This window comes from Rhamphochromis sp. 'chilingali' (genome assembly GCF_963969265.1).
Source record: "Rhamphochromis sp. 'chilingali' genome assembly, chromosome: 17".
In the NCBI taxonomy this organism is placed as follows: Eukaryota; Metazoa; Chordata; class Actinopteri; order Cichliformes; family Cichlidae; genus Rhamphochromis; species Rhamphochromis sp. 'chilingali'.
In genome coordinates this window covers 208,688-226,743 of record NC_137944.1, presented here as the reverse complement: position 1 = coordinate 226,743, position 18,056 = coordinate 208,688, and the positions used below count along the sequence as shown (strand labels likewise).

Genomic DNA, 18,056 nt, shown 5'->3' with positions numbered 1-18,056 from the left:
TTCCTGTTTTTCTCTTTGGCTGCTTGGATGCACAGCGCTGATATATAGTCGGCAGAAAGTTGTGTGTGAATAAACTCAAGCAGGATTTCAGCAACACCATATTCTTGTCCTGATGGAGCCCCCACTAATTCATGTAACTGAATCAGAACAGGTGAAGCAATATTGAAATGTATCAGCTTTATTTTGTACAGGTTTTTTTTCTGCACTAAATAAACTTTGTATATTGTTTAGGTGATCAAAACAAACAAATGTGTGCTTACAGCTAAATGTATCCATATTTAATGCCTTTTAGGTTTCTAGTATTTAACGTCTGTCTATGAGCTGACACAGCTAACCTGGCCTGTTTGGCTGAAGGTTGCAGCAGATACAGGAATAATGTCCATAACCAAAGACATCAGTAACAACTCTGACTGAGACCACTTAGGGCACTGATTGAAGGAATCAAGGGCGTAGATTTGGTTTTGGCGTTGGTGGGGACGGATGATTCAGCCACCGAACCCTGCCCTGTTTCCTTTTTTTCCTTTTTGTCTTTGCTTCTTGATAAAAAAGGAGAAATATACTTGCCTACACATGCTATTCTACATGCTTTTAAACCATTTAAAATCACAATTCATAGTTTTACATGTGAATGATATAATGTTAAATTACTATTTTAAAAAATGACTAAGTATTTTAGACTTTAGTTTACTTCAGTCATATTCCATATAAATCAGGTATCATACAAAAATAAAAATAGCTTCAAATACAGTCATGACAATAAAAGAATATGACTTTAAGACTTAACAGCATTACTTCAGTTACACCAACATCTCTGATACATCAGCACTAAGGGAACACTGAGTGACCTGCTGGTTTCTGTCCATAAAACTACTCATCTAAGATTACCACAAAGTAAAAGATCTCTCAGCAAAATTATGCAACATTTTAGGCACTATTGCCCCGATTAACTCGGTGAGCTGGGACTTTTTATTCTCAACATGAACTACTGTTACAGCTACTGGTGTCCCACACAACAACTCAATGTCCACTATGTGAAGCAGCCAAACACAGGCCTGCTCCTCTCACTAACAGAGATAAACTGCTGACATGTTTGTTTTACATCTATACTGTCCAGTCTGTCCTGGTGGACACACAGCAGCATTGTTTAATCTCATTTGAGTCATTGTTGACCTTAGCCATGTTTTTAGTCTTCTGAGAGCACTGAGGCTTCTTTCAGCCTCAGTACCTGCGTTTTATCCTCAGATTACAATTATTATTCTGTGCCTCACCTTTGGCCCTGGCTCCTCCCCTCTGACTGCACTAGGACATATTGCCACCTGATAAAATAACACATGATTCGTGCCATATAAAAAGTGAGACGTGTCAATTCAGATTCTTTGTCAAACATACACTAATGAATCAATTTACATCAGCAGCCTAACAATTGTCATGATAATAAATACTAGTTAATCTATAGCACCAAATCATCAGCCAGTCACCTGTGAGCTCGCCTCTTCACCTCTGTCTGAGCTACAACATGGCAGAGCTGCCTCTGTCACCTGATCAATAACAGTGAGACACTCCACATACATGCAGTCACACATGTGCTTCAAATACAGTCATGAACCAACAAGTCATCATTTCACCTGTGATCTTGTGTCACCATTGCTCTCTGAGCTTTGTGTTGCTTCTTCTGTCACCTGACAAATAGGACAAACATGACAATAAGAATAAAATGTGCAGCTGCTTCAGTGTTTCTGTCAATTTGTGCAGATCTTGACTCATCAGTGATGTTTGTAGTGTGAGTGCATTTTTAAAACAATTTGTGCAAACTGCACTACAAGGTGGAATATTTGCAAAATCATGACTACCTCATGATATATTGTCTCAAAAATTAACCCTATGAATATGTCAGTACCATTAGGATGAAATTTTAACATTAGATGTATAACTTTAACAGCCTCTGTGAACTAATATCCTGGCTTGCCCGAGGCTGCCATTTTCTCTGACAGTTTCAATTAAAATTAGAAATGCTGCTCTGAGACTGAGAGAACTAACAGTGCTGCATGTTGTGCAGTTAGTTTCCCAAACACGTTATTCATGGTTACATACAGTTTTAGACTGATGTGGGCCAAAGCCTGGCATAGCCTGTAACGTTATTATGATGGACACATTTTATGAGTGAGCTTGACTTTAAGCGACTCACAGGTTTCTTTGAAAAACACTTTCTTATATCCAGGTTCTTCCATTTTGCTGCCGTCCTCCTCTCCTCCTGGCAGCGCAGGCTTGCAGCTGCTAAAACTAAACAGAGCTCCCTGAATGGCACAGCCAATCACATTGGCCATATTTGTTACATTAGGTAGGACTCCAGTAGAAGTAATTTAACTCTTTCTGCACCGCTGGTTGAATGAGACGCTGACAGTTTTCCCCCCCATTCTATCGCGTTTGTTTTTTTTACTCGAAGAGTTTAAATTATTGGTGGGGACAATTCAATAATTGCTGGATATTGGTGGGGACATGTTCCTTCCGTCTATGCCCTTGGAAGGAATTAATAAACATAACATGACCAGATAATGTGCGATTGAATACAAGGAGTCTTTTCACCTGGATTCAAATATGAAAGTTTGTCACATTGTTAATCAAGTATATAACTGCCCCTTCTAATTTTCTTCTATAATTAATGATTTTTCGCCATCTGCTGATCACAAATCAGGATTGTGTGCAGGTGATTAACAGAAATGTAGGACAAACTACCCCCACATAAACTAAAAGGTGTCAAATGAAAGGAAAATAGGGTCACAATATCTTTTATTTGCAATAACATTTTGTTCTTGAAACCTTTGTTTACAGTTGTCACTCTGTGAAGGTATTCAGAGGACAACTGAAGAGCGTTTCTTTGCCTTGAGACACTGGTGCGTATCTTCTGCAGTTTGTTTTGCTCAGCAGGACATTTCTTCTTTGTAAGAATGTACAAGCTCTCTGATAGCTTTATTTTGTTGGCCATCTTCACTTGTGTTGACATTGAAGACTTTAAATGAGCTAGCTCTTTATTACAAAAATGACTTGTGTTGGGCAACAGACAGTAATATTTGCTTTGATTCTGGCCAAGCTCAGGTTGGAAGACAGAGCAGCTTTGAAAGGTATAAGTGCAGATTGGATTATCTGTGGATTATACCTTTGTAAGATCTGTATCAGCTGCTTTACAGCCACAGTTAAGCCTCAGTTTCCTGGGGGTTTATCAGGGTATGCAAGCGCTTGTTCCAAAACGGAGACAGTATGGAGAGATATTACCTTTACCCTACCCTGAGTATTAGACAACCTATTCTCTCATGCTAGAGCACTAGCATACGCTAGTGCACTCACTTACTGGATATTTGAACACTTTGGTATAAGTTACTCACTAGTAACTTATATAAAAAAGTTACTACTACTACTACTAATAATAATAATACATTTTATTTATAAAATGTCTTTCAAGATACTTAACAATAGAATAAAACACGTAATAGAACAAAGACAAAATAAAGAACAATAAAAACAAAAGCACAAGATAAAATAACAAACAGACAAACTAAGTCCACAAACAAACTAGTCCACAAGGATGGGCGTAATTAACAGTTCATATTCCAGATCCTTGTCTAACTGTACTTTAATATACAGAGAGTGGTTTTATTATACAGCCTGCCTTCATTTGTATAACTGGGTTGTGAAAAAGAAGAAGAAGAAAAAACCCAGCATAACACAACACTGTTGAACAGAACAGCAAACTGTAAAATGTCCAACATTTTGACTCGAGTCTTCCGTAAAATACAGGTTTTACCACAATACAAATCCACTTTGTAATTTTACAGCATCTTTTTAAAAAATTTCCCCGGATGTCAGCGTTTCCAAACTAAATGCAGCAGGCGGCGACATAGCACCCTTCTAATAGTACGATCTCAATTAAAAGCAACAGAAGAAGAAAACGACCAATGAGAACTTTCCTGTTCAGGTCACATGACCTGGAAACATGGCCGCTTCAGAAAGCTGAGAAAGCTATCGAGCAATAACAATTACTTTGAACAGCACAAGTACTTATCTATAGGAAGACGGCGGTTTACTTTACGGTAAAATAGCTTTTTATATTTGTATTCACGTGGTAGCTTTGTGTGGCTCAGCTGTCCTGGTTATAGTCCAGTTATACACGCAGAATACACATGTGCAGAAATAAAGCTGGATCCACAGAATACGGAGTCTTCCGTCAGATACTGTCAGTGTCTGACAAAACGGCTGAAGCAATTTTACATTTTTGTGTTTCTAAAGGAAATCTGGGAGCCTCGTGGGTATGAAGTAGCTTTACCGCGTTTGCTGAAGTTCCTCTTTGCTGCTGGAGACCATGAAGCTGCGTGTCCAGCTGCAATGCAAGAACCTGCATGAATACCTGAAGGAGCTGAGTCCGGAGATTTTGGACAGACTCTACAACCACCCAGCGACATGCCTGGCTGTGTACAGGTGCGTGCCTGTGACTGGTTCTTTTTTGTTATATAGAAAGTGTTGAGTGAATCTTCTTCCCTGTTTTTTTATGTGTTTTGATATTTTACAGGGAACTCCCCTCTCTAGCAAAGAATTATGTGATGCGCATGCTGTTCCTGGATCAGCCTCTCCCCCAGGCAGCTGTGGCATTGTGGGTAAAGAAAGACAGTCAGAAGTAAGTTGCCTCTGTTGTTCTGTTTGTCCGCTGTGTTGTCAGTCAAGTACAAAACTACTCTGCTGATTCTCATGAAAATAGAAGAGTTAGAGCATGGGCAAAATAACAACCTGCTAAACTTTGGTGCACATCACTGGTGGCTGATGCACGACAAACTCCAAAGTTTTGTTTTTTTCATTAAAATCACAGTAAATTTCTAAATAGCTCTGTAACACACTGGTCCTGTCAGCTGATGACCCCAGCCTGGTAGGTCTGAGCAGGAGAGCCCCTGTTTTTATGCCTCAAATATCAGCCTTGTGTCAGTGCCCTTGTTTTCTGCTTTTAAACTTTTTTCCTCATTGTTTAAAACTCATTTGAAACATTTGTCAGAGACTAAAATGAGAGCAGGAATTGTTGCCAAAGAGTCAGCAGCCTGTTTGGTTTGTGAAGCAATTAACAGCTTAGCAGAAGATATTAAAAACAAGATAATGGTAACTGCCATGAATTTATTAGAAGTTTGTTACACTTTTATGTTCCTCGTGTGTGGCTTAGAGGTGTTTCCTAAATGGTTGAATGTAGATTTAAATTTATTCTCTTCATTGTGCTCTTTGTCCCCTTTGTATGTTTGGTTCTGGAGCGGCAGGTGACCAGCATAACACATGGTGCAGATCATTTAACTGCATGACTCGCTGTTCAACCCTGTGTCTGCCTCATGAAGTGATTGATAACTGTCAGGTGTGCTCTGTCCTTGGATGGCGGAGCATCCCTGTGTCTCTGAAACAGGAAATAAGTTTTCTTCAGTGTTTGCAGTTTGTCTTTGACATCTTCAGGGGACTGCACATTTCAACGTGATAACCAGTTCTGTTCATTGTTTTTTGTCTTTGCCTTCCTCCTGCAGGGACCACGATGAATGTGTCTCAGTGTTGGCTGGTCTCCGCCTCTGGCACAGTCAGCAGCTGCAGGGTGGTCTGCAGGGATACATTTTAAATCCGGTGTTTAAAGACAACCTGAGGACAGCTTTGCTCGGGGGGTACGTCTGCCACTGTGAAAATACCGATTAGTCATGGGGCTGCAGCATCTCTCTCTCTTTTAGGAACTGTTCTTTGAAAAGTGAAAACATGGTTACTATTGGCGACTGTCAAGCCTTTGAGTCGCCGAGCAGCTGAATAGGGGAATAATGTTGACGCGCCCGTTGTTCAAAACGTAAGTCAAAGTTCCAGATTAAAAACTTCTTTAGTTGTTATCAAATCCTTAAAATCCAGAAAAACACTGATCAAAAACATTCTAAGCTTGAGCGGTCAGCAAAAGTCGACTTCCCCCATCGCCCACTCATTCACAAAAATTCCCTCGGGACGTGAACAGATGATATAGCAATCACTATTACTGTTACCGACACCACGTGACCCAAAGCTACGCCTATCCACAACAGTTACTGGGCCCAAAACTAAGTCAGTGAAGTCACCTGTTACCTGCTCGGTTTCACTTTCTTTCATTCCTGCAGGACCAGTATTAACCAAGAGAGCCAAATCATTGTTGTTTCAACACACAGGGGGCGAGCTTGGGCTGATGAGGGCAGCACGCTGGGCCCTGACCGCCATGCACGAGACATTGAGAGTCTTGACCGCTATGCTATGGAGCGCTGGGAGATCATCCTGCAGTTTATGGTGGGTTCTCCCAGCGCTGTCAGCCAGGACCTGGCACAGCTTTTGGTTCAAGCAGGCCTCATGAAAAGGTATGCAGTAGTCTTTATGTCACATTCACATTTTACATGTAATGTATATGAAAGTAAGAAGATTCAAGATTGTTTATTTGCCACATGCATAGTCGTACAAGTACAAAACACAGTGAAATGTGACTGTGCAAACATTATAAACAATAAGTACATTTAAATTAAAAATCAGGAACTTTTTAATGAAAAATCTGCAAATGTACTTTGTGCCATATGAGCACTGCGGAGCAATGCAAGCAGAGTGGCCAGAGTAATGTAACAGTAAAAACTCTAAAACACTTTTAAATCTGCATTTACAGCTCATGTGATATAAATGAAATTCAGCATTATAATGTGCTCCAGTCAAAAACATCTGCATTCTTGCCAGTGATGGTTGTTACTGTGAGATGTTGTTGGTTTTCTCTATAAAGAAGTGCTCATGTTTTTATTTGTAGCCCTGGGGCGTTTGCTTTGGCTGCAGTCAATGAAACAGTCAGTGTTGAAAAACGAATGAAACGTGGCTTGAATCCTCTGGCTGTTGTCTGATGGTGATTGGACTATTTAATGCGGGGAAAAGAATTGGTACTCATATCCTTTAGAACAGGGGTGTCAAACTCAAATACACAGTGGGCCAAAATTCAAAACTGGAACAAAGTCGCGGGCTAACGCTAATATTTATTGAAAAAAAAAGTCTTCCTCCAGATATAAGAATGAATCTTTTCTTATGGACTCAAACACGTTTTGCTGAAAAACTGAATATGGAACAAGCAAAGCTTTATACTAAACAATATATATATATTAACTGTATAATACCAGTAGGCCAGCTCTGATAGTCATTTGGTGTGGCTTTGCGGGCCAAATGTAATTAGGCTGCGGGCCAGAGTTTGACACCTATGCTTTAGAAACTCCAAGGGATGGGGGAACGTAATAAAAAAGAGACATGAAGGCAAAATTGATAAATTAGGTTTTTATTAATTTTTGTTTCATACTAATTAAACTGAAAGAGACAACAAGCCACTGTCACCTTCAAAAGAAAGGAAACACTCAAAGTTGGTCACTAAACAGAAGGCCAGTCACACACTCGTCTTCACAGACCAGTCGTAAGCAGTCACCACACACAGCTCACTAGCTGAAAACCAGAAAGGCTCTCTGGCAGCTCTCCTTTCTCTGGCCTCAAGTACTCTAGCTCAATTGCTGGGTAGAGTCAGGCGGCACCTAAAGCTAGACACACCCATGCAGTGTAAATTCAATTAGTCTGTATTCAGTGACTTTGCCTGTACATGACGTATGAGTTTTCCAGCTGCCGAGCCTGATGGATTCTACGATTAGTAACCACTGACGCTGTAGATTGTTACTGTAACCGTACAAGACAAGGAAGCCCAGGTCAGACTTTTCCAGAAAACATCAAAGAAAGGCTTCAGGCTGGGGGGGGATGATGTGTGCAGCCTGTGTGAGCTCAGGTCAAATGTAAATAACGTGTTGGGTGCGCCTGAGTAAGAGGAAATCCAAAGTGGACAGCTGTAACATTGTATGAAAGAAGTAACAGTAAAGAGTAGACTATGCTAAAATAAATTTTCTTTCATCTCCATGGCGTTAACAGAAACTCGCCATGGGGGAGGGTTTGTTGGCGAGTAATGTCGGCGCTGTATCTCATGTTGTCCTGATTTATTCTCCGACTGTCAGTGAAGCAGGAGAGGCGCCCTACATCACCTCAGCTGGCTTCCAGTTCCTCCTTCTGGACACAGCCTCTCAGCTATGGTACTTCACCTTGCAGTACCTCAAAACTGCTCAGGTATGCCTCTCTACTACTTCAACCTGATCAGGTTTAAACTGATTTGACGAGCAGGTCGTTGAGCCTCTAGAGTCTGTAGCCTGTCATTACTCTGACTAGCACGTGTTCAGGCAGACGGGGCTCTAGTCCTCGATGCGAGCTGCTGCAGACGCTGGCTGGACTGAAAACCCTACTTTGGGTCACAGAAATCTTTTCTAAGGATATCTGCTCTATATAGTGCACATACTGGCCTGAAGGGCTGAGCTCTGTGTGGGAATGGAAATCTATTTGTGAGACAAAGTGAAACTTGGCAGTTGTGAATAACAATGAAAACTGGGCAGCATCTTTACATCAGCGTGTAAATTCATTTTGTTCCCACTCTCAATCAGCCATCATTTCCCTGTGAAGTAAGAAAAACATCTTTAGCTGAACCAATCAGGCTCTTCGTGTCACCAGACCCATTTAATCATAATTAATCATTAATCATCCTGTCGCACTCCACGTTGATTAAAGTGAATAATGAATCCTGATGGCAGCACGGTGGCACGGTGGTTAGCACTGTTGCCGCACAGCAAGAAGGTCCTGAGTTCAATTCCAACATCAGGCCGGGGTCTTTCTGTGTGGAGTTTGCATGTTCTCCCCGTGTTTGCGTGGGTTCTCTCCGGGTACTCCGGCTTCCTCCCACCGTCCAAAGACATGCAGCTTGTGGGGATAGGTTAATTGGATAATCCAAATTGTCACTAGCTGTGAATGTGCGAGTGAATGTGAGTGTGAATGGTTGTCTGTCCCTGTGTGTTAGCCCTGCGACAGACTGGCGACCTGTCCAGGGTGTACCCCGCCTCTCGCCCTATGACAGCTGGGATAGGCTCCAGCGACCCTGAAAAGGATAAGCGGAAGCGGATGGATGAATCCTGATGTAACATAATTAAAAGTGTAATTATGGATAGAAATACATTTGTAAAGCTTGTTGAAAGACTGTCCTTGAGGTGTTTATTCACCAATGATTTTAGTTGTCAGTTGCCTAGCAACTAAAGCTCGACCTGAGGACATACTCGACCCGTGTCGATGAACAGTTAAGCAAACACTCAGAGAGCTGCAGAGTGTGCAGAGCTGTACTTGTTTCCTGTTATGTCCAACAAGAAACACCACTCTGCTGGTAAGTTTGCCGTAAAAGACAATAATTTATGGTTACATTAGACTAATATTAATGACTACAAATTGTCATTAATTAATTTTTTTTTATTTAACCTTTATTTAAACAGGAAGATCCCACTGAGATTAAAAACCTTTTTTTAAGGGTGACCTGGACCAGACAGGCGTACAGAAATACAAATTATGTAAATTATAGAAAAACGCTATGAGCCACCTCTTAATTGTGGATCAATGTTGAATGCATCATTAATATAGATTTAAAAAGAGGACATCAAATCTGTGCCCATAGTTCAAGATCCCCCTCTTCTTTCAGCTGCTCCCTTTAGTGCTCTCCACAGTGGTTCATCCTCGTCTGTCACACCAGCCCTCTGCATGTCCTACATGCACGAACCTCCTCTCAGGCTTCCCCTTTTCTTGCCTGGCAGCTCCATCTTCATCATCCTTTGTCCACCATATCCACCCTCCATCCTCTCCTACTATGAGCTGTTCCTTATTTCTCATCCTGTCCATCCTGCTTACTCCCAAAGAAAACATCTTCTGCTTTCCATTTTTTGTCAGTGCTGCATCACACGTGTCTCGGTGTCCTCTGTGTTGAATTAAAATGTTAGAGCTGAAGCCCCAGCCTGAAACGGACCAAAAGTGTTGATCTCACAAAAAGAAACTGTCCATTCAGGATCGAGGAGGTTGTAGAAATGACTCCGTATCAGCGAATCTTTATCTCACTGCTGTTGTAAGACCTCAGCCCTGCTGTGTAAAGTGCCATGTGGTGCATGCAATGATCCAAGATGGAGTTTATTTGTTTTCCTTTGCTTGTTATTAAATGCTTAAATGTGTAATTGAACCGATCTACTCATATCTCATACTTTGTGTCTTGTAGTCCAGAGGGATGGACCTGGTGGAAATCTTGTCATTCTTATTCCAGCTCAGTTTCTCTAGTCTGGGCAGAGTGAGTGCACAGCAGTTAGCATCTGTTTGACTTATTTATTCATTTTTAATTGATTATTTTTACTGGGGTGTGTGCAAAAAGCAATATAACTTTGCTGTAATACGGTGGTCTCAGGTCTTCCTTTAACGTGCTGCCTGTGTGCCCTAGGATTACTCGGTGGAGGGTATGAGCGAGTCATTACTGACTTTTCTGCAGCACCTGCGAGAGTTTGGACTGGTGTTCCAAAGAAAGGTGAGCTACTTGAGAATCTTACTTTGTGTGCAAAAAAACAACCCAACTAGCTGTTTGAATGGGTCTAGCTTTAATGGTTGTGGCTTGATTTTACTTAACCAGTTGTTGTTCTCCTTCGGATTGGTTTTCTTTCTTGTGTAAATAAGAAAGTGTAGAATCATTCCTACTGTTTGACAAATTTGGGCAGTTAGAGGGAAAAGGTTAAGTACAGCTTACAATAAACACTTCAAACTGAAACCTGTGTGTCCTGGACTAGAGTACAACACTGACAGAGCCATTGCACGTGAGACCTGGTTTGCTAGCTGCTACTGCAGTGCAAGTTAGTGCAGTTACGTAGCAGGGTTGGACTGGTTTGATTACGCTGTCACCACAAAGAGCTGTGGAAGGCAAAATGACCTAAATGCTTAAAAATGGTTGAAATCTGTATAGAGTTAGTTACCAGAACACTATCAGTAGTTAGAAGTCTGGTTTTGGTTGTTGTTTTTTAATGCTTCCATCTTCTGCTATTTAGAGGAAGTCCAGGAGATATTATCCCACCAGGCTGGCAATCACTCTGGCTGCAGGAGTCGCCAGCAGCTCCTCCTCCTCTAACCTGGCTTCCAGTCCTGGTACTGGAGATGCAGGTTTCATTGTGGTGGAAACCAATTATCGTATCTATGCCTACACAAGTATGTGTGAACACCTCAAGACTTTTCACATCTAGTCACTATGTAACCATTGATTAAGAGGGTGTCAGGATGGCTGAAGCTCCATTGTAAACCGCATAGAATTTGACCCTGACTTCCTTTAACTGTTTTACAGTAGCATCTCTAATTGTTCGTGTAATTTTCCCCTTTGTTTCATTTGAAAGGATGCACAGCTATCATACAGAACCTGTCCAGACTTGTGTTTGTGTGACTCTCACAGATTCAGAACTTCAGATTGCTCTGGTGGCTCTCTTCAGTGAAATGCTCTACCGCTTCCCCAATGTAGTTGTGGCTCAGCTGACAAGGGAGTCTGTGCAACAGGCTATCGCCAACGGGATCACTGCACAGCAGGTACTGCTGCACTGGGCTCACTTACACACTAAAAATTCAGTTCTCATCTTTCCCATCCTCCAATCCCCTGTACTGATGGAGCCGCAGCAAAAACACAAACTGTGAACATTAGACAGATTGGAACAAACACAGAAAGTAATTATGATAGAACATTAGACTTGCACTCCCGTATGCATTGCCACCACAGAGCTGTAACCTTCGTCACATGGCCTGATGTTACAGTAGAAAGTGAACACTCAGTAAATGTATGAAAGAATTAGCTCACATAAACCTTTGATTTCCTCTTTGGAAACTTTTAGTAATACTTTTCAGCAACAACTTCAGGATCAAATGTTTTCCCTACTTGATTTTGTGTTAACGCACACCTGAATCCAGAGCAGCGAATTGTCGAACAGTATATTCATTTTTGTTAAATGAGTAATGGCACATAGTTTTGTGATTCATCTAATTGAAGCCCTATTAAGGAACATTTTATTTTTAGAATGTCCTGATGTGTAAAACCTTAAGAGGGTGCACTTGTTTTGACATTGATGCGTCGGGCACGAAGCGGCGCACACCCCGGACAGGCCACAGAGAAAACTTACATTTACAATCACGGGCAATTTATTTAAATCCAAAATGCCACAGCAAACCGGGCCGGTGCAAGTATACCCACCCGCTGTGGATAAGTCCAGACTGGGACAGAGTCTAGTCCCTCTGAAGGCGACTGGCTCCAGAGCTCCAGAGCTGAGTTTTTACATTTTGTGTTCTCTTCTGTTCAGATTATCCATTTTCTGAGGACCAGAGCTCACCCTGTCATGCTCACTCGGGTACAGCATTGATTCTTTTTGCAGTTCAGTCTAGTAAAATGAATAATGAACAGGTTAATCGCTCTGCAAAGTATCCTCATCCTCTGTTGTGCTTTTAGACCCCGGTGCTGCCTCCAACTATAACAGACCAGATCAGACTGTGGGAGCTGGAGAGAGATCGCCTGCAGTTCACAGAGGGTGAGCATGTTTATCAAGTGTGTGTGTTCAAAACAACACTTAACACTACTTGTTTATTTCTTGTCTTCATAAATTTGTTGTAATGTACATATCCACTGTGCTAATTACAGGCGTGCATCAGTAATCGTGCCATGCTAACAAGTAGTCTGCTGCTCTCACATATTGTTTTCAGTTTCACATTAAAACCTGTGGTAAAAGTGAAAAATACCCGCCCTCCCTGTTAGATGTGAAACATCTCCCTGCAAACTGTCGCTCACTCAATGTTTCCTCCTTTTTGGACTGCTCTTTGTAAATGAGATTGCTTGTGTAGGACAATCCCAACAGTCAGGCTATTTTAATCCACTGTTCTTTCTTCTTCTTCTTTCTGATGATGCCCAGTTCACACTTCAGCAGGTCATCTTGATGATGCCTAGTTGCCTAAATGCATTGTGTCGCTGCCATGTGATTCAGTGATTAGTCATATGCCTTAACAAGTAACAGGTGTATCTAATGAAGTGGCAATAAACAGCAGACTGTGTACATGTACTTTTATCAGTGAGTGGTTCCTTGGCGCTCTATGTAATGTCTGTGAACCATCATTTGATTCTTCCTGGTGACGCTGGACTGACTGCTGACAGAGACCTTTCAAAATAGCTGAGCTGTAACTCTCATTGCATGAACTCTACACTATGATAGAGAGGAAGAGAACTGATTGTGTGTGTGTGTGTGTGTGTGTGTGTGTGTGTGTGTGTGTGTGTGTGTGTGTCTGTCTCTGTCTGTGTGTCTGTCTGTCTGTCTCTCTCTCTCTCTCTCTCTCCTTCAGGTGTGCTCTATAACCAGTTCCTCTCCCAGGCTGACTTTGAGGTTCTGCGAGACAGAGCTCAGGTTGGTTTGTTTTTATATTAATACCAGAATCATAACAGATTAATATACTGTGTAATGTTTTTAAGGATCCTTAGTCAGTTAGGATATGCTGCTTTGATTTTGAGGTCTCCAGCATTGCTTGTACCTGCTGCTCCAAGACGCTCATAATGTCTTCATAATGGAACGTCCTGGTGTACAACAAAACGTAACAAGTTGTAATAGTACACATTTTATTAAACATAACTCCTGTATTGGTGTTACAGCACAAGAGCCAGTGACGTTGTGCCATATTTTCACTGTATGTATTCATATAATTCCATGCGATCGACGTGTTGTAGTTACAGCAGATGGACATCTTTTTAATGACTTTTCTGTTCATCAAATGCCAAGACTGTCTTTGTAGCCTGCTGGTGTCTAACAAAGGTGTTCTGGTGCAGGGCCTGGGCTGTCTGGTGTGGCAGGATGTGGCCCACAGAGTGATGGTGGTGACACCACAGGGACACAGCGAGGTCAAGAGGTTCTGGAAACGTCAGCGATCTCACACGTAAACGGAGGAGGAGAAATGTGGCTTTTCTTGCTTTCCACTACCATCACCGTTGTTAGTACGATAGGAAAGTGAAGATGACTTTGTATTTTTTTACAACATGCTAGCATCTGAGTATTAAACTGAACAGTTTCTGCTCATGCTTTCCTTTTTGAGTAGCTGTGTGTATCCTATACTCAGAATCAGGTTTTGATTACTGAGTTCTCGAAGACACCCTTTGGACTCTAAGTACTACAAAGTACTGTGGAACAGCCACTGTAAATAATCGTATAACTGGTGGAGTTACAGTGAAAAAGCTGACAGCAATAATGGAACCAAACTCAGAAGATTAATTTGTAAGAAGCCAACTTTATTAATTGATCTGTTTGGTGTTGTGACCTGAAAACTAAATGCATGGCTCAAAGACACCCTGTACACACTGGATAAGGATTGTGGCTTTTTATATTTTTGAGTTCAGAATAAAAGTTGTTGAATTATATTTTCACAATAATGTTTTGAATTAACTTCACATAATACCTGCTTGAAACAACAGACACTTATCTTTATGTTGGTATTGCCACTAGAGCAGCTTTTTTTCGTGGCTGTGGAAGTTTAACTGGGACAGTATGGTGTCTTGTAAGTAATTGCTGTTTGAAGTACTCATCCATATTCAGTAAAATATAGTAGATGACCTTAGTGGTAGCTCCCAGTTTGAAGTAGCAGATAGGATTAACTAGAATTTTGCTAGACCAGGCCATGGACCAGTTGGAAGGTTGATGGATCCCTCCAGCCTGCTTCCCTGAGGAGGATCGCAACTCCTGAGTTTCCTTCAGTGTGTTCACCATAGTGCCAGTTAGTGAGTGTGATTGAATGAAAATGTTAGAGGAGCCTAGGCATAGATAAAAACACTGTGTAGATATGTGTGTGTATGAGTAAATGAAATTGATGAGAAGTTAAAATGCACTCCTCATGAGCAAGAATATCATGGTAACGTTTGTCTTTTAATAGTTTCTTTTGCAGTGTGGGAATGACTGTACAGCATACATCTTCAGTGACTCAAAAACAAGAATGAGGTGCACAAGTTTGAATTTTCTCTCATCCACACAGTCAAAAGTATACACACAGGCACCTCTGGATATTGGACAACCCTTCTTGGCAGAATTGGTTGAGTTCTTTAAATCAGTTGGTTTTCTCTCTGCTTTTAAACTTAGCCCACAAATTTTCTATGGGGTCAAAGTCTGGGGTTTTGGGAAGGCTTTGTTCTTGATTGGTAGCCTCAGTCCATGTTGATGCAAAACTGACTTCACTATAGAAAGTGATGCTGGTGTTCAGCAGTTTCCAGTTCATGGCAGGATTGAGCCTTAGTGGTTCCTGAGTTGCTCTTGAGCATCCAAACTATTTTCTTCTCATCTGAAGATGACAATTTAGGTCTTCTTCCTGATTTTGGCAAAGTGGTGACATACCAGAATAAGCTGTACTTGTGTACAGCAAATTTCAAATCAAAAGCAAATTTCCATGTTCTGAGGTAAAGGTGATATTTGACAAAGAGGGCTGTGATTGCCCCAATCTGATCTAAAGGTTTAAGTTTGTTCAGGGAGAATCTGATGATTACGTGGCATATATAAGGGCCCATGAACTGTTTTCTTTCATGTATAATCTGATATTACATTAGATTGGTATTTTTTTCTTTATTTTTCGCCCTTTCCAGACACGCTTTGTCTTATTGGACCCCTGTATGTTTGAGCTACAATGGAAACCTAAAAAGATCTATAAAAGGATGTACAGTTAAATGACATCTGATTTAACTCCACATGAACACGTGAGTAATAAACATGTGTTATAAATATAATGCAGCCCACCATCTGCAGTATTCACTGCAGGTTCTGAACCAGGGGCGGAGCGGGGGGGTGGCTTACGGGGCTTAAGCCCGGGTTGTTTTGTCAGAAGCCCGGGGTATTTTGGAGTGTAATTTTTTCATAGTTAGATGCCTGGCTGACAACTGTATAAAACAAAAAGTACACACAATATTCGAAGCACATAGTGCACACTGTGGGAATTTACGACTGTGCGTGAATCCCCCCCTGATATTGGTATGATCCAAGCTCAGGCACTAAGCGACTGAGCGAGGGGGCGGGGCAGCTGCTGCCCGTGAGTGCGCTGTTGGAGAGACGGAGCCAGCCATACTAAGGAGAGCTTAAGTTTGACCAGGTACCAAAGCAAATCATTCGTACCGTACAAATAATGTAAATATGACGGTGCATCACGAAAGATTGATATGAAACTGATCACTTGACCAATATTACGTTACTTGCTCTTCAAGTGAATCAACAAATGGCAAAATGAAAAGCTGAACAAATGCTATTTTTTTTAGAGAGTCTTAGCTTACGTGTGTTTATTTCATATTTTCAGTTCTTACCCTCCCCGACTAAATCGGTTTCAGTAATGCACTGAAATATAAGAATGGACATTAGAGGGTTCTTTCAAAGAAAAAACTCAGGTAAATGTTATTTTATATATTATGCTTTGTATGTTGTTCAGTATATTTCTATGCAAAATAAGAGGGATTTCAGTACACAGCAGGATATTCACATTTGTAACCAGATATTTACATACACTTTAGGGAGAAAACATAAAAAATTTTTACTGTACAACATCAATTTAGAGTAAATTTTTGTTTTAGATAAATATTGAAATATATTTTGAATTAGTTAAATTTCAGAATAAAGAGAGACAGCTATTTTTATCACTTTCATCAAATTTAGGAGTACATGTACACTAAATTTATTGTTAATTAATAAGAAAACTCCAGACGATTCCATTCTGAGCTGAAGAAGCTTCTGATAGGTTAGTAGAGTCCATGTGAGTAAATTGGTGGCACACCTGTGGATGCATATAAGGCAAAACACAGAGCCTGTTTCTTTGACATGGAAAAATCAAGAGATGTCAACCAAAACACCAGGAAAAGAACTGTGGAGCTCCATAAATGTGGCTCAAGTTTGAATACAATTTGGTGCCATTTGCAATTAAGAAATACAGATAGTTTCTCTCTTTACTCTTAAAGTTAACAAATATGTTTTTATATTTATCAATCTAAAAAAATAAACATTTAGTCTGATTTGATGTTACAATTAAAAAAGTGTTTTTATCTGAAGAGTAAATATCTGGTTTCAACTGTATATTTGATGATTGTCAGCACAAAGAGGGAGAGAGGAGAACGAGGACAGAACAGATGAACAAGAGCAGGTGAGACACACATGTTAGTCAAATGGTTGTTTACCAAAAGCATCACCGTATCATAGGTCCTCATGTATCTCGTACCTAGTGTTTCTTTTTAGGTTTGTTATTTTTCAAATTCTGTATTTATTAAGTTCTGCAGGCTTGTTTGCACAACAAGGCTAAATAATTATATAAACTTTTCTCAATCTAAATAGTGGACTTTGGTAGAATTAAAAAAATAAGTGTAGTGCAGGTCTATGATGATTTTTAGTGCTATCATCTAGTTCTGATTCTGGTTCTGTCTTGGTTAAGTCTTCAGTAGTCCTGATTTTGAACTGTTGTAGTCCTGTTTTAATTCTGGATCAGTTCTGGGTCTGGTTGAATTGGGGTTTAGTCCTCGTGTCTTGATACAGCCCTGACCTTGTTCTGCCTTGCTGCTTAATTAAAAAACTAGTTTAAGGTGTCCTGCACATGTGATATATATTTTTCCCTATATGAAGTCATTCTTTTTTGAACAGAGCCTATTAATCTTTCAGTCATTTCTACACCCCCCCCCCCCCCCCAAAAAAAAAAAAAAAAAAAAATCCCACATGCATACTACTCTTTGGGCTAAGCCCCGGGTGTTTCAAATGTCTGGCTCCGCCTCTGTTCTGAACCCGCAAAAGATTGTTAGCCAAGTTACATTTAACCCAGTATTATATCTATGTATATTAAATATCATGATACAAATGTAATTTTTAAAAAATTACTGCGATTGTGAAAAGAATTAAACCAGCAGAAGGAAGAGTGGGCTGTAGTGGGGTGCCATAGTCGGTGCCATGTGACTGGCTGGCCTAGCGTTAGTCAGGCGCTGGTTTGTACTAGTAATGTGTCGGTCGCGAACGAAATGGCTCTTAGAGCCGACTCCTTATCGCGAGCCGTGGGGTTTTTTTTGTTTGTTTTTTTTCCCCTTTCTCTCACCCTCTCTCTCGCACTTTTTTCCCCGCTTCACTCTGCAC

General features: G+C 40.8%; 1 protein-coding gene across 1 annotated transcript; it reads left to right on the top strand.

Annotated features, from left to right (window-relative positions):
- The first annotated feature begins 3,605 nt into the window (after positions 1–3,605).
- Positions 3,606–14,341, top strand: gtf2h4 (general transcription factor IIH, polypeptide 4). Its single transcript, XM_080863879.1, has 14 exons — positions 3,606–4,085; positions 4,282–4,470; positions 4,562–4,666; positions 5,544–5,675; positions 6,195–6,377; positions 8,037–8,145; positions 10,154–10,222; positions 10,370–10,453; positions 10,965–11,121; positions 11,360–11,490; positions 12,252–12,299; positions 12,398–12,476; positions 13,279–13,340; positions 13,757–14,341. Exons 2-14 carry the CDS (start codon positions 4,355–4,357, stop codon positions 13,865–13,867), a joined length of 1,386 nt encoding a protein of 461 aa, XP_080720005.1. The 5' UTR covers positions 3,606–4,085; positions 4,282–4,354; the 3' UTR covers positions 13,868–14,341.
- The last annotated feature ends 3,715 nt before the right edge of the window (positions 14,342–18,056 follow it).